Raw genomic sequence first — 17620 nt, 5'->3', positions numbered from 1 at the left:
CATTCATCTGCTTTACAAAATTCATTTGTGATCAACAACAAAACTAAATTTGTACACGCACACAGTTAGTGAATGGCTGCCATGGTCTTAATTGGTTATTTATTATAAATTACATACCCAAAATAATACACGTATTGTATTATCCGAGTTTGAGTTTGTCTGAAAAAGTAAAACCAAAATCAAGAAGGATATTGATCTTGATCATTTTGCTTATGTAAGGAAAATACTGAGTATGTAAGTATTATTGTCTGATAATCTATTACACTGTACAATATAGCGTTAAAACATTATACATATTACCGGAGTACCCCATGAAAAACGTATAGACAGATAAATCCCAAAAGAATAGACAAAATATATTTGCGCACCATTTTTAGTATGTATATAATACAAAATCTGAGAGTTTTTTTCTTAAATAATAAAATGGTCAACTAAAATGCGTAACAATTTTTCTTGGTTTTATTAAAACTAAATTCCGTGAATTGTTGTGGGGTTAAAGAGTATTAAATTCAATTAAAAAGCACTTAGATCTTTGCCAAGACTGCCAGTTTCTGTTTATCAACGAGTATGTTTATGGAATATTATATATCTTGAAAACTTTTTCCCTAAGACTTAATCCATAGCTATTATAGCAAAAACACAAGGAAACATTGATGTTTTGTTAACGACAAAATGTTAATTCCACAAAGTCGTTTCTCTTTGGTGTAAAGGATGTCGGTTTAGTGAAATATGCCCACAAATACACACATGAAAGTTATAATTATAGATTTAACAGTGATAAACAAACAGGCAACAGAGTTTGTGATAATTAAAATTATTTGTTGTTTTCTACTAATTGGATCATTGACATTGAAAAAAAGAGTTTGTCGAATGCCTTGCGCATTATCCCAAATTTCTTTGTTTTTGTTTATCAACAGAACAGCTATTAAATGTGCCTTTGAATTGGGTTCATCTCTTAAGTGTAAAATAGCTTAATTTTATGGAATTGCACCAATAAATGAAATTCAGTTCTGAACACATTCTTACTCTCGAATCCTAAAAAGTATTACTAAACTACTACAAAGATTTTTTATTTCTATAAAGGATATTCTGATATTGTGAAAGTTATTTCCATTTTTAAAAAGTATCTTTAAAACCTATTAGCGATTCAAACCCCTTTAAAAAAACATATCTTCCAAAATACAACATAATAAAAATAATCGAACTGACTGACAGGAAGAAGGAAGAACAACTCTCATTGTCTATTGATTTCCTGTTATAATTTGATTCTGTAACGACGAAGGAAACGATTCAGATCTAAAAATACATTTCTATGTCTTCTTTTTTTCTGTGTAATGGGTTCAATTAATCTTAATCATAGCGGTCTTGTTGTTTTCGATAGCTCTCAAATGAATCCACAATTAAATTTTTGAATCCGGTTAATATTACTATATGACCTCAAAGAAAAACCAAGAGTGTCAGTAGGGCTTTATTAAATATTACACATAGTCATAATATAGTGTTCATAGATCCTTAGTACATTATGATTTGTTCTGAAAATGATTCTAAAACATGTAGGCTTTTTTTCGAAACAAATTTGATTTTTCAAACAAAATACAATTATAAACAGAATACACTCAGCAGATGATTACAAATGAAGATATTTATGTTTAAATTAGATATTAGAATAATAAAAGCTAAAGAGCATACGATTCCAAAAGAATCTGATTAGAAGTAGAATAGTAAAAAACACATTCATTACACTTTTGTAAACTTGTATTATAGCATATCAAATATATTAAATTTAACAAATGTTAAATTTGAAATTGTATTTTACGACTAAATCATCTGCACCATCTTATTTCCCCATTTTCTTTCTGTAAACAGTCCACTTCGCCTTCTTTGGACTTTACCGACCCCACAAATACCAACAAACCTTATTATTGATTATATAAGTATGCTATTTGCTAAATTCTACAGGCACTAAAATGACGTCCTTTTTCATTATGACGTCACTAATGTGCGGTAAACATGAAATATTCGTTCATATAGTGACACTATCGTTTTGAAGTGTACGTTACCGTCGCTTGGGGATGTTTCATGCCGCATCGTACCTGTAAAAACTTCGGATGTGACTCCCATGTTAAAATTTTCTGATAAAACAAAACACAAGATCTTTAAGATATAAAGCAAATATACATCTGTCAATGGTTTTATTATTATAATCATTTTTTCGCCTGCAATGTCATGTCACATAATCTAATTTCCGCTAAGTCTGCGAGTCTACGCATTGACTGTGGACCCTACAAATCATTTCTCATATTGATGACTATGCACTAAATCGTAAATATTAAATAGTGTTATTCTTTTTATCAATTTTTAAAATAAACCGCAATTGATCCAAATGATTAATTAAAATTTATTACGAGAGAAAAAAAATATATTCTGAGCAGTAGAGATAACAAAGAAATGTATGTTACCCTATATTATTCTGTCATCTCTTTAGTGATCGAAAAGTTTTAAATACCGTTGAATTATCAACCCTTTGCTTTTATAGAAAAAAACCTGGAAAATGTTCTACAACCAAAATAGAAATATGTTATAAAAGTAAAAAAAAAATCGTAAATTGAAATAAACGTTACTGAAATGTACGTTATAAACAAATCCAAAAACTTGATAAATACCGTTTCGTTTTTAAATTTTACATATCGGAATGTTTACATGAGGGATTTTTTTTAACAGTAAAGGTCACACATAGCGTCAGACAGGGGACAGTTTTATCTATATGCAAGGTTTGTATTTACGTTTTGATGTTATTATGACGTTATTTTGTTTACCGATCATTTACTTACTTGAGCATTGTGTGTGTTAAGCATTTTTTATGTGATGCAAAATTAAAAATATATACCCGATAAATATGTGTATAACCATGTCTTTAAAATTAGGGTTGGCTTTAATACATTAAATGTACCCTACATTTGATAACGTACATTTTCCTTGATTGAAGCTGAAATTTTTCATTTCTTTATAAATGAATTTATAAAAAAAAAATGTAACCAAATTTGAAAATTGAATTTTGTGAACAACCACAAACGTGTTACACTCTAAAAAAATGTATCTTCAAGTGTGTAAACTTGGATTGACTATTACAAGCAAGTTACTTTTTTAATGTAGTTTTTTTAATCGTGTCATATTTTTTGAATTAAGTCTTCTTAACAAATAATTCTTTTTACCAATATTTATTTATGATACATACGTAAACTTTAAAAAAAATTATTAGAATTGCATATGATTGGTTAAATGAAACCAAATCAAATCAAACGATAAAGTAACGTGCATTTCAAATATTGAAAGTCATATACATTGATTAAAATCTTGTGTGTTTAAAAATTGCACATCGTAAAAAATGCTTATTCAATGATTATATTAATTTTTTAATGGAAAACAATATCTAATATCAACTCGGTGTTATTTTTTATATAGAGTTTAATGATTTTAAAATATGTTTACAGATCATGGCGAAATACAAAAATACAGGAAGCTTACAGAGAACGAAAAAAAAGAAAGAGGGAGAATCTTATTTAATAAAAGAACGACAAAGGAGAATGCAGTAATATAAACCCAGCAGAGAATTGACTCGAACCCAAAGAATAAAAAGAAACAAAAAGAACATGCAAAGAAACATTGCGCATGTGGTGTCAAAAGAAAAAAGAAGAGAAGATACAACAAGATCAGAGACATGACTTATGAAGATGAAAGCGAGGATATTGAATGCTTCAACAAGTGGCAATGAAAGTAACTCTTCTATTCTAAAAGTACGCATGAACTTTAATAAAAGAAAAAATGCATCTAGGGTCCGTGTTAGCAGGGCACTTTCAAAAGCTCACAGACAGATGAATACACTTAGAGTAGAAAATGTCAAACTAACTTAGAGAAAAAAAAAACTTTCAAAAATGTTTAGAAAGATTGAGAAAGAAAGTACTCCCAAATTCACCAAGAAGTAAAGCCCATCAGCCAATAAAGGAGATAGGACTCTCAAAATAACAATCAAATAAAGTAAGAAAACCTATAATGCTTGGAAATGCTGTCATCGATGAGGTTCGTGCTGCTTATCAGGAAATAAAGAGAAATCGAGAAGGCGAATTTCAGGCATTGGGAAACATTCTGTCGGGAAAAATTGTAAAAATAAAAATAATAATAATAAATAAATAGAGCAAAGAAATGGCTAAGTGGAGTAAATGGTATCGGGCGAAGAAGCCTAACGTGCCTTAATGTAATGAAATTCGAGGCTAAAAAAGGTTTACACGAGGAAGCAAACACGAATGGTATATGGAAAAGAGGTGCACGACTTCTTAGAATGCGATGACAATAGCAGTATATGCCAGGGAAAGCCGATGTAAAAGAAAAAAAAACAATCAGAGAATATCAAAAGGCAGACAAGAATACTGATGGACTATATGGAAACTTAAACATGAAGTTTATAGCAGAACGCCCCACAATCAAATTCTTAAGAGCCACATTCTGTCGCATGCGCCCAATTCATATCCTTACAACTAGTTTTATCAGTAGAAGTACGCGTTTGTGCACCAAACACCAAAACATGACTCTATTGCTTAAACAAACGGCAAACCCAGAAACATTTGCAATGGAAAGAATTGCTGAAGAAATGCTACGAAACAAGTTGTCCAATCATGTTGTATTTTCGCAGTGGAAAAAATACAAATAAACGAACAAGAGCAGAAAAAAAGGGGATACGCAGCATAAAAGTTACGTAGTTGTATCTGATGAGATGTCTTATCCCTCAAGTACTGTGCATGCTATCCTAGAGAAACTGATTCTAGAAATTAAGACTTTGATATCAAGTATAGAATTCATCCATTATTGGACAGATGGACCGACAAGTCAATACAGGAATCGAATAAAAAACTTTACCATAGCCAATCAAATGGAAATTTTTGGAATGAGAGCCAGGTGGAACTATTTTGAAGTAGGCCATGGGAAAGGTCCCTCTGATGGACTCGGTGGAACAACAAAAAGGATGGGAGATGAAGCAGTGAGATGTCAAAAGACAGTGATTCAGGATGCTAATGATTTCTATAAATGGGCTTGCACTTCCAACATGAAAAGCGTTCTGTTTCTTTTTGTTTCAAGTCAAGAATGCAATGGAATGGAAGAATTGTTAAAATCCAGAGAAGTAAAGCCAATAAAGGGTACATTAAAGTTGCATGTCGTTGCTGATGCTGTGTTTATAAGAGACACGAGCTGCTATTGCAATGTCTGTTTAGAAGGCAATGTATGTGAGGGATGGAGAAAAGAGATCCTACAGAAAAGCAGAGTTAAAGATGTAGATGAAAGTAATTCTAACCATACGACAGCGCTGAAAGGAAAATATGTAGCAGCTAGATACTTGGAGAAGTGCTTTATTGGAAAGGTCACCGATGAAGATGACACTGAATTTGAAATTTCATTTATGGAAACAAAAAAGAAAAATGTCAGTGGCCAAAGAAGGACATTCTTTGGATCCCCTCTAAGGATGTCTTGTTTGTTGTTGCTGAACATATAGAATCTCTCTCGCTTGTCGGATATTAACGAAGATATCCGAACGTCGATCTGGTTGAACGAGACTAGAAATCAATATTGCCTGAATCCATGCAATTTCTAAGTACTATTTCGATTACTGATACGTACAAATGTAGTTTGATGGAATTAATTGTTTGAATATTACATAACAAGATTCATATGGGGTTTTCACGAGATTCCTGTCGGAAAATTTATATAATAAAATTATGCGTAATTCAAATATAGGAAAATACTTATCATGCAAAAAAACAAAAAAAACAAAAAACAGAAAAAAACATATCGTTTATTTTAAAATAAATAATAACCGATAAAATCAACTCCCGTTAGTACTTCAGTACTTTGTTATTATTCCTGTTAAACACCGTAAGAATTTTAAATCTAATTGTTGATTTATTGATATTTTTGATTCATAACTACTATTTTAAAATATACGTTACCAAATTCAATCTGTTCAAATTGTATCTTAAATGTCTGCTATAATTTGCAAAGCAATAGTAATACTTCAAAACATTGCAAATTAGAAAAAATGGACATGAAAAAGCTGAATTTATTGATTTATTCCATCTACGGTGATTATGAAATGTACGTTACAATTATATAGCAAATTGAAATTGTCCATAAACATATGAAACGTATATAAATGTCAAAAAAAAGTAAATGATACATGTACATATCAAGTTGCAATATCCATTCAAAACAAAATAATTCAAACTTGATCACCAAACAAATTGGCGATAAGAAAAATAAGAAGCCTTTTAAACATTTTGTTTATTTACTTAGATCACATAATACACATTGTTTTATCAATAAAAAAAAACTAGATGATAGTTTTCATTTGTGCAAAGAATGTTTTGTTGATTTAGTTGGACGTATGCATTGCTAACACAACAAGAGTCTTAAATTGTACCTGAATTATATAATTGTCTTACCTGTAGAATTCTTTAGTTGATTACAGTAGTAGTAACGTACATTTCCTCTACGTTATTTTGAAAAAAAAATACACTCTTTTCAACATCCTTTTTGGAGAGCATATAAATTGTTGTTGAATAACCAAAGTTACCTATACATGTAATAAGAAGTTTTACCTGTAGAATTCTTTTGTTAATCACAGTAGTAGTAACAAGTAACAAAAATGCACGAACAAAAAAAACGTCGAATCACGCTAGTTTGTATGCCAAAAAATGAACAATAAAATAAAAGCAACTTAATACCGAAATGTACATGCACCGCAATATACTCAGAAAATAAAGGATGGTATACATGCAAGATTCATAAAATAAAAAAAAACAATTGAACAGGGTTACATTTTCATAGTTTCTTTCACTGACTCTCCTTTATTTACAATGGACTGGCTTTTATGAACAATCACTTGAGAAGACTTTTGTTTCTCAACCTTTTTCGTCTCATAATTTTTGGAGGCTATAAGGTCTACCGGAGGATTGTGTGGCGTGCGAATTCACCGCAGTTGTGTTCCGAACAACATGAAGATTATCGCTTGGAAAAGCTGGCACATCACATCGATTTGTGGCATTCCAGTTTTGATCACCATGTTTATTAAATCTATCTGCTGTTGCAAAAGTATCGTAAGAAGTTGAAATTTCCAATAAACCTTGATTTTTCAAAGTATGGTAGGGATCACCGTTTACGTTTTCATTTTCACGTGAAATCCCGCGAAATCTTGACGTGTTATGATTAATTTCTGTCCCAGCATGCAGCTCACTTATATTTGTGTTGTCACTGGATGTTTTGGTTCGGTGCGGTGGTACTCTACAGCTATTTGATAGATTAACAAACCAAGCATAAAATTTTATATATATATATATATTTGGTTACCAATATCTGACGTTTTAAACTGAATCATTTAAAACGTGCAATGTCATCTCATTTAAATAATATTTGGAAAAGTATTAAAACGTTATTTTGTAATTCTCAGAATGCATTTTCTATGGACCGATTATTTATGTTACAGAACATGCTAGACATGATCATTCTAAAGTTTAGAAAAAATCTTACCACTTCAAGCACAGGATTGCTACACACACAATCACGGTCATTAAATGAGATCCACCAAGTGCAATGACCAAATACAACAATAAATTACAACTTTCTCTATTAAAAGAAAAGTCTGGCACAGGGTCACTGTCATTGTGCACTTGTTTGCAACTACTAGTATTCTTTAGGCCTGCAAGGAGAAAAGTGGATTTGAAGATCCTGATTTATTTTAAAACCAATACCTTTCAATATTAAAATATTTTGATTGATTTTCGTAATTGCAGATTGTTATGCCAGTAACATGCATAAATTTTTTTTAATAAATTGTTTTAACCTCATCATGATCTTTATAAAGCCACCGACAGATTCGAATAACGATCTAACTTTTTTTTTCTCAGTTTGTCCGCGTGTAAGAATCATTATACGAATTCAGTGAACTTCTGATATCTTTTTCCCAGCGCATGATTGTAGCAAAAATAAAATCAAATTTTAAAGTTTTATGTACGCTGTACAAAGATGGGTTTATCTCGTTTATGTTTATGCCATGTTGATTTCCCGATTTTTTAGCGATGATTCTATGGAAAGGCGTACAACATTTGTTAACAAAACAAACTTCACATTAAAGGGTAGGCATTTATTTTACAAATCTTTATGATTTTTGTTCTGAAGTCCATTGACTTTGGTGAGAAAAATATTACATATGTAGCTCCCGTTAGATAAGTTTCTGGCGGCCGCCATTTAATTATCTAACACGCCAATTACAGATAGTTTTTAAGGCCTTTGGTTAAACCTGATGTTTGAAAACAATAGCAGACGTATGTCTTTGTAAAGTTTCCCAAAACAATGTTCAAATCAAGCGCATGCGTATATCCAATTAATTATCTGATGGTCGTCAGATATTTATTAGGCGGCAACCAGAAATAATCTTGAGGCTGCCAGATATTATGTGGCGACTGCAGGATAAATTATGTGACGGTCGCCATTAAATCTATATGCCAGAAACTTACCCGACGACGACGTAAGTTTGTATGACTTTGTAATAATGCCTAATAAGTAAGGACTGAATAAACCCAATCAATCTGATGGATAAACAAATTATGTTTCGTTTGGTTCACACACTTAAGAGTCATGAACTCAGAACCTAGTTAACCATCCATCATTCGGCAAATTTCGTCTGTTTCCGTCTATAAAGTACGAACCGTCCGTGTCGTATATGATCATGAACCCTCCATGTATTTTTTATGCAACTTACTAACTGACAAAAACGAAAATTTAAGAACATTACTAATTCTTAAAGAACATTTTCTGATTGCCAATATCAAGAACTAATGCAATTATCAAATATTCAAATATAGATTTTTTTCAACGGGGCGGGGATTTGTAATCATTTTTATAATGTTTTAACTGTGAATAATCCCCCAAAGTAAGATAAATTCTTGTAAATTAATACTTGAAATAAGATACACGAATATTTATTCTAAACTAAGCACATGTTACTTTGCTAGAATCGGAGCTATGTTTCTTCCTCAGCACAATATACACAAGGAACAATTTTAGGATTTTGTGCTTAAAAACAAAAAATAGCAAAAACTCTTTTACCATGTATAATATTCCTCAACTCTGGATATAAAATTCCTGCAAAATTTCTAAAAATCTAGTATCATCTCATTCTTCTAAAGATACAGGTACATTTACAAAAAGTATATAGGAAATTGCGATTTTCTGCACATCGAAACAAACTATGAAAAAAACCACATGCTGTTAATTTCATTTGCATGAGTTTGATAGAAATTATTGTACCTGCATATAATTATGTCAATTTATAGTATATGTCTTAGATTATGTACATATAGACATGGTATTATATTTATAATCAAAATGGTGGTATGATATATGAACTATTGGTGTTAATTGGTCTAACGCTAGCTTATGGACGACGGTTGCTAAATTTTCGAAAACAAGTGATAAAAAAATAAAGTTATCATTTATTACCAAAACATAATCTATAATAAGTAACTGTCGCAAACATATAAGCCTTAGCTACCTCACTTCATCAAGACTTATACTTTCTAAGAAACTATGTCACAAGATAGTGATTGTTTTGTTTTGTTAAACTGTTTGTATTAATCGATTACTTTGTATATATTATTTAGCTTAGTGGTTAAAGTATCAGGCTTGTAGACCGCGGATCCAGAGTTCGCCTGAGGCTCTTGTTCATATTTACTGAGGTAAATTTTTGAAAATCAGCGAGTGATATGTTACTTATGCATCATGCTATCTATCATAATCAATTAATTTTCTGCTGATTTGAGAGACATGACTTATTTCAAGATGAAGTAAGCCACCTTAATGGCGTGTAGAAGGGTTTGAGGTTTTTTTTAGCGCAAACATTCCGTCTGATCTCGTTTGCTTGTTTTTCCAGAAAGAGGCTGTGTTTGAAATACACAAGAGTCTTTTACAATTGCTAACGATTTATGAGTCATGATATGGACTCACTGTCAATTAAAAACTGTTTATTAGGGATAAGTCAACGACCAGAGCAATGGCACTTGACAATACAAACGTTAACCCAACCTTCTTTCAAATACTATTTCTCTTTTCAAGCAACAAAAACAAGTCCATGTACCATAAACAGAAACGTCGTGGGGTTTTTTTCAATATCCACGATAGATTAAATTAAGGATTAACACACGACAGACCAGTTCGAGGATATGCACACGATGCGATTGGATTGATTTAATCAGGATGAAAAAATGCGATTTTAACGTCAAAAATCGTATAACAATTTTCTCGATTTATCTGACCTAAGCAAAAGGCATAGAAGAGTATCTTTACAAAAAAGTCACTTCATTTTGTAGATTTATCTGTATTTTGAGACGGCTCCTAAAATTACAAAGTTGGGTAAATTTTCATTCTAAAAATTGCAGGTAAACCAAAGCCTGCGTTGGCTTAACATTCATGTGGTTGGGTTTGATAGTTTTCAATCTATTGTTAAAAATTATTTAATAACAAATTCATAACTTGCATAATACTATAAAAGGTAAAGAATTTTTTTAATGTAGCTTTACACAAAAGAAACCGAAGTCGGTCTCCTTAAATTAGTACTTAACTTTTTTCTGTTTGAATTTTGTAAAGCAACATTGCAAAAGGAATTAAAACATATTTTCAATTTTCTCTCGAATTTATATTTCATGTCATGTTTTCTCCTTTGCTTTTATCTTATGATGCTGAATTTTTTTTTTATTGTTGGCCGATTTATACAGTTTCGTACTGTTACCTAATATAGATCTATTCATGGGAATTTCGAAACTATATGCTGTCTGAGGCAAAAATGACATGTAGCATAGTACCTCTTGTTTATTCATACAATTAAAATGCAAAATTATTTATTTTGAGCACTATCGAAAAAATAATTTCCTGTACCAATTCCATTCAATCATATGATTTATTACTTACTTATGTTTGGGAGGCAACCAACATATGTATCGCAATATTCATCATTGGTACAGTTACAGGTTTCTCTGCAAAATAAACCATAGTTGGTGCTTGGGCAAGCATTCTCGCAGTTTTCACCGGTGAATCCAATACAAGCTTAAAAAAAAAAATACACACAATTGTATCACATGGATATGAAATTGAGAGTTAATTTATTCAGACAACAACAATATTTAATATTAGATTTAAAACATCACAATAAGCTTAAACCATACATATCCACCATGGATATAAATTAATTTTAGTACATTGTGTCATATCCAGTTATCCAACCGTAACTTAAAGTAAAAATTCCAGGTAAAGTTAAGATAGCCAGTAAAACGGAAATAATGATCGATATATTTAAATTTTGCTACACACTTCCAGTAAAGGTGCGGTCACACGATGCGAATTTTCATCCGATTTTCAATCGCAAAGTGTCGATAGGAGTCGGATGTTGGTGAGGTCACAAGATACGATATTACAATCCAGTTTAATTTTTATATCCTACTAAGATTTTAGACCCCTCTTGGCCTCCAATTTGAGGGGCCATCCCTTTTATCTTGATATCAAATAAAAGGTCTCGTAAATATAAAAACATTTTGTTCAACAAGTGTTCAGGAATTTTTGAGCGTACTAAAGATATCTGAACGAATGTGTTTTAGTGGCCGACAACCATCAATTTTTTTTTTAGGAAGCATATTGTTGAAAACATTAATCTAATCTTTTTTGGTCAACAATGCTTATCAAAATATTTCTCCTATTTTAGATATTAAAGATCAAAGTTTTGGACTTCTGGCTCCTTGAAACCCCTAATTACGTACAACATATGACTTAAAATTAGGTAAGGTACTGTATAGATAAAAAGATGTACAATGAACATTTTTTCTTCTATAATTAATAACAATTTTTTATTAATTAAAGAGTTATTGCAAAAATACTTTAAAGCCTTCCCGCTGGCCCCTAATTTGAGGGGTCAGCCCCTTATTCATGTAATCAAATGAAAGTCCTAGTAAATCTAAACAACTTTTGCCTTACATGTCTTAACAAAATATTTACACATTAAAAGCTAGGGCAGAAAATGTGCGAAAATTTTGTGAAAAAAATGGTGCCAATTTTTTAGCTCGGGCGAGCTTCGACGGCTTGCCCATTTTTAAAAATATAAAATAGATAGGATCATCTACAGACAGTCATCTACTATCCCTGAACGTTTCCCGTTTCTATCACAATTAAATTTTGAGAAGTTACGTGGACAAAATGGTCTTTTCATGCAAATCGGTCGAGTAGTTCACGAGAAATAGCGTTCGAAAAAGTCAGAAAAAGAAAATAAACTAGAGCAAAGCTCGTTGCAAAGCAATGAGTGGGTCTTCTGTCAATGCCGAAAGTCAGCTAGAAGTTCCTTTAAGAAACAGAGTTCTTAAACCTATAAACATAAGTAACTTAAACAGAAAAAAATCAAATTATTCTAGGTACGAGTTTATAAAATCTTAATGATTTTAAGTACGAATTATAAAAAACCTTTTCAATTTCAAGAACAGCTAAGCAAATACAAATCCGAATGTGTTCAAGTAGGAATAAACAATATTCGAGTTATTTTAGGTTAGAGTTAATTTCACTTTGAATATAGATAATATAACTTTTTTCTTAACCAAGAATACGGAATCAAAATTTCGCGAAAAATGAATTTTAAAACCCCTATGTCTATGTAATGCATCTTCTGATTTTAAAACGGATTTAAGTTTTATATTAACCTCAATAGGCTCTTTTAAGATTAGCGACAAATTATCGCTCAAAAAAGTTATCATTAAAAGTTTTTGTAGCCCTACTGGGCCCTAATTTGAGGGGTCAGCCCCTTTCTCTTGATATCAAATGAAAGGTCTCGCAAATATAAAACATATTTTTTTCACAAATTGTGAGCCGTTCTAGGGATATCCGAACAACTGTGTTTAAGGGGCCGACCCTTCAACTCCTTACCGGGGCCACCAACAAAAAATTTCAATGTATCACATTGTTTAGAACATTATTCTGGGCAACCTTTTCTTCTACAATGCTTATCAAAATATTTCTCTTTTCCTAGACATTTATGATCAGAGTTTTGGACTTCTATCCCCTTGAAACCCCTAATTACGTAACATATGACTATGGTATGGTACTGTATAGATAAACAGCGGTTTAATGAACATTTTTTCTTCTATAAAAACAAATTATTGTTTAGTAAAGAGTTATTATAAGAAGACTTTAGAGCCCTTTTGGCCCCTAATTCGAGTTGCCTGCTCCTTTCTCTTGATATCAAATGAAAGGCCGTGGAAATTATTGCAACTTTTGCCTTACATAATTTAACAAAAGATTTGTACATTAAAAGATATCGCAAAAGGTGCGAAAATTTCGTGAAATAATTGGTGCCATTGCATGTATTCTACTTTAGGATATACTTTAAATCATCTACAGTTATTCATCTTCAATTCGCTTTTTATTACGATAAGTTTCGGAGGAGTTGTGTGGACAACATCACCAGTAAAAAATCATAAACTCTTACTCCGGAAGTGACGTCATCAGCTCAAAATTTTAAAATGTCGAGTAATGACAATGGCTTATCGGTCCTGAAAATTTAGTGCAAATCGGTTGAATAGTTTTTGAGACATAACGCTCTAAAAAAAAGTCAGAAATGTGTAATTATAATAGAGAAGAAGAATCCTAAGAAAGACAGAAGTGTTTCCGTTTCCAACAAAAGACCCTCAAAATAATAATAAAGAAAAGAAACAATAGAATAACAAGAGGGTCTTCCGTCGCGGAAGACCCTTATAATAAATAAACAGAATTTTAAGGCATTTTAGTCCAAAAAGCGATTGTTACAGTGGATTTTTGTTGAGATAAAGAACAAAAAATTACTAGAACTTCCATCCGCTCAATGGTTTTCGTTATGTCGCCTAGCAATGGAAGTGGATGGAAGTGCTAATTTTAATTAGATTGGCCTACACCTGTGTTTCAATCACGGAAAGTACCCATTCCTCAAAAATAGATACAGGTACCTGTCGCAATACCTAGATACTGATTTTATAATGGTGTCTGTAGCCATTGATTTGTCATAATTTCAGGTAACCTGCATCAAGAAATGAAAATATAAATATCCTGAACTGTGATAACTTCCAGCAAAATAAAATAAATAAAGTATAAATAGAGTATAGTGTTATTGAAAAGGTCTGCATAAATTATATTGATTGTGCTCATACCCAGATTGAAACAATATATATGTAATTTGAAAAAAGTCCAATAGATTAGATACAAACTGTACAGGTAATAAAAATTGCTATTTTTCTCATGGTTAAAATGAAAAGAATTTTTTTTCAAGATTCTTAATGGACTTGACCCAGCGATTGCAACATCAAATAGACCTAGGCATTACCACTAGGCCACACATAAGACCACGTTAAACCAAAATTAATTCAATGTGAACGTGTATAACAATACCTGTAATTTAAAATCACAATTTTAATCAGATTTATTTGGTTAAACGTGGTTCAAATAGCAAAACATCCAACTTTATATTGCTTACTAGCTATTTTCCAATATATCCCTAACAAACCTGAAGATTTTATTGGTGTCGTGTAAACTAAAAAAAGACTCTTTAAACCTGGTTACGGTGTGATTTGCATTTCTTTGAATACATTTTAACTGAAAATTGTATAATGTTGAAAATGTCTGATGTTTGCAAAAGCGCTATGATGTAGAAGAAATAATGGGAGAAGGTGCTACACTTCTTTAATTTGATAAAACTTATAAAAGAACTAGACTATGACCCGTGCGTGCATAGGTTGACCAGTGTTGACATTGCATATCGGACAATTACGAAATACGTACATCGACACACCTTATTATTGACATTTACATAACAAAGCTATAAGCCTACAATAATGCTATTAATTTCACTACACTTTCCTTAGTTTGAATAATCTAACTGTGTCTCGGGAAAGGCCCTCACCACAGTTAGAATGCCTTCCATATACCCGTAATGTAGCAGGAAATTGCAGAAAAGCTCCGGAACAATTTACGAGAAAGTTAATGAAGTAGCCTTGAAAATAACAGTCAAATTCATCACAACAAACCTTTTCGAGACTGCAAATACATGAACCTTTCAACTAAAAATTTTATTCCATAGAATACCTTTTTACCAACGTACACTGTACACGTATTTTCTTTGTAAAACTGGGTCCGTAGGACATTATTCATTCTTACGATAAAACATATTCTATCTTCACTCTCCTAACAAATATAATGTAACTTTTTGCATGTAATCAAATATGTTTTTGTCTTCACGAAGACAAAAGTACATAAGTACTTAGTTGAAATGTATATTTGTTAGTTAATTATATATACTTTCTCTCATAAGAAATCATTAATATATATGAACAGAATATATAGCAAAAATCTAATGAAAATTTACCCGTATTTGTATTATCATTTCTGAGTTTATTCATGCAGATGTGATATTGTGGAAACATAAACAAACGATACCGTTAGCGTGAATGTATTGCGCAAGCGCAGGATTGTAAAATCCAAAAAATTCAGGTGATTTCGGGGATTTTTTTTAGGAATCTTCGTTGATTATTAATTAGCAAAGCTCAACTGAGAAAAAATTAAACCAATTTGGTAATCTTCAAGTGCCAATAATGTTTAAAATATATAAAACAAAAGACAATATTCTTCCGATTTCTCGGTGTTAAAGACCAAAAATTCGAGTCTATTATTTTAATATAGTAGTATAGATAAATGACCAATGACTAAGTATTTGGAGGCTTCAATGTCAATTACAAGTTCTCAACCCCGACCTATCTCTATCACACTCCATCCTAGCCTGAATATTCATGAATTATTTATTGAATATAAAGACGGACTCGATCAACTTATTTATCCGCGAAGCTAAAGTACATGTATGGGTGTGGGGTTGGAGTGGGTGGGTGGTCCATAAACATAGTTTAATTTCAAAAGGTAGGCCTCGGACACCCCCCCCCCCCCCGCAGAAAATAAAAATATCCCTCAGACATCCCATTGTAAAATTCTGGATCTGCGCATGTTAAATGTTTATTATGAATATGTTATTAAGAATTTAAAAATAATAATGATGAATGAAAATGATGATGATCAGAACTCTTACCTGTACAATTTCCGCCTATCTTTCTGTATCCAGAACAACATCTGTCTGAGTCACTGTATGTTGAAAATATGAAATAGCCATATATTTAGCCTAAATCATACTCTGTACCGAGCTTTTGCTTCCACCACTTTTTGCTTGATATTTTGATAATCATAAATACCATTGTGCTCAAACTAGGTTCATCCACAAATATGAAAAATGTCGAGATTATCTGTTTTGAAACAAACGCACCCTCTACCACTTCGGGTCTCAATACACAACCCAAAATAGAAAGTCTTTGGGGATTTTACATTGGATCAGCTATGGAATAGCGCAGATGATAACGTTGAAAGCTGTGCGTGGTATTCCGAATAGTTTCGAATGGAGAAAAGATGTGAACAGTTCCCATTATAAATCTCCGTAAGGAATCTTTTTTCGTTCCTGTGACCTTTTATGAGTGAAAAATGAAAATGTGTCAATAGAGATATCTTTTCCCTTTTATCGATCACAAAATTAATGTATTTCTTTCACAGGTATGTGTATTTTTATTAAAAATTATCAAAAAGTGATGGAAGCAATAACTTGGGACAGACTTTAGTAAGTAGAGTACAGGTTCGGTAGATATTTACAACAGAGATTGAATAAACTTCTTCGTTAACTTACTATTCTGTGGGACATCTACTTTCTTGTCCTTTGCAACCAATGATCCAGAGTAAAGCAATCCAATACAGACACAGTGTCGTGTTTACAGCCATCGCGCTCCCCAGTGATACTGTGGTGTACCAGTACTTGAGCTGTGACTCGACTACTCGCTATTTCCTTACTTAAAAATAAAACGATCAGATTTCTCCGGTATTTAAGGGTTTACAACTGTCAGATAAACAATCACTTGGATAACAACCATAATCTTTAATTCCTGTTTATATTAAAACACTTTCTTTTTATCAGTTGTTTTTTTTAAAAGAAGGTTATAAGACCACCCGCGTTAAACATTTTCAATTCCTTTTCCCTTTGAATAAATGTTGATATCATAAAGATTAACAAAAATAGTTCTTTACTTTAAAACTTCAATCCAGGAAGGAATTATAAAGTACGGACGTTCGAAAATACATTCTTGAGTGTCAAATAGAGACTGTAGAAAAACATAGGTCTCATTTTATCTAATCTTAAGTTATTATGCGTTCGTACTTCCAATTTCCTTATATTATATTTTTTCCAAAAGACATTCATTCTTTTAATGTTGCAACAACAAGTTTTATATTTTATTATGCAATTTTTATTATATTGAGATCTATTATACTAGTAAACAATGTAAAGTAAGCATATTTGAACATCATCTGGACTCTTCATTTGTTCTTGAGGAGAGGACTTTCTTAGGTACTGCCTGATGTCAAGTCCTTTTTGTATTTATTTGTATAATTAAATGTTGGTTGAATTAAAGCGTTTAAACCAAATCAATCAAAT

At 31.6% G+C, this 17620-nt stretch overlaps 1 protein-coding gene across 1 annotated transcript; it reads right to left on the bottom strand.

The window, feature by feature from the left end:
* Window positions 1–6373: 6373 nt before the first annotated feature.
* Window positions 6374–17072, bottom strand: LOC128158431 (multiple epidermal growth factor-like domains protein 10). The gene is made up of 5 exons (XM_052821259.1): window positions 16820–17072; window positions 16178–16230; window positions 11008–11142; window positions 7573–7741; window positions 6374–7332 (listed from the first exon to the last, which is right to left on the bottom strand). The coding sequence occupies exons 1-5, from the start codon at window positions 16909–16911 to the stop codon at window positions 6963–6965; spliced, it is 819 nt and encodes a 272-aa protein (XP_052677219.1). The 5' UTR covers window positions 16912–17072; the 3' UTR covers window positions 6374–6962.
* Between the last annotated feature and the right edge of the window lie 548 nt (window positions 17073–17620).

The sequence above is a fragment of the Crassostrea angulata genome, chromosome 1, assembly GCF_025612915.1.
Source record: "Crassostrea angulata isolate pt1a10 chromosome 1, ASM2561291v2, whole genome shotgun sequence".
NCBI lineage: Eukaryota > Metazoa > Mollusca > Bivalvia > Ostreida > Ostreidae > Magallana > Magallana angulata.
The sequence above is the reverse complement of the archived record's forward strand: the minus strand, read 5'-3'. Positions and strand labels throughout refer to the sequence as shown.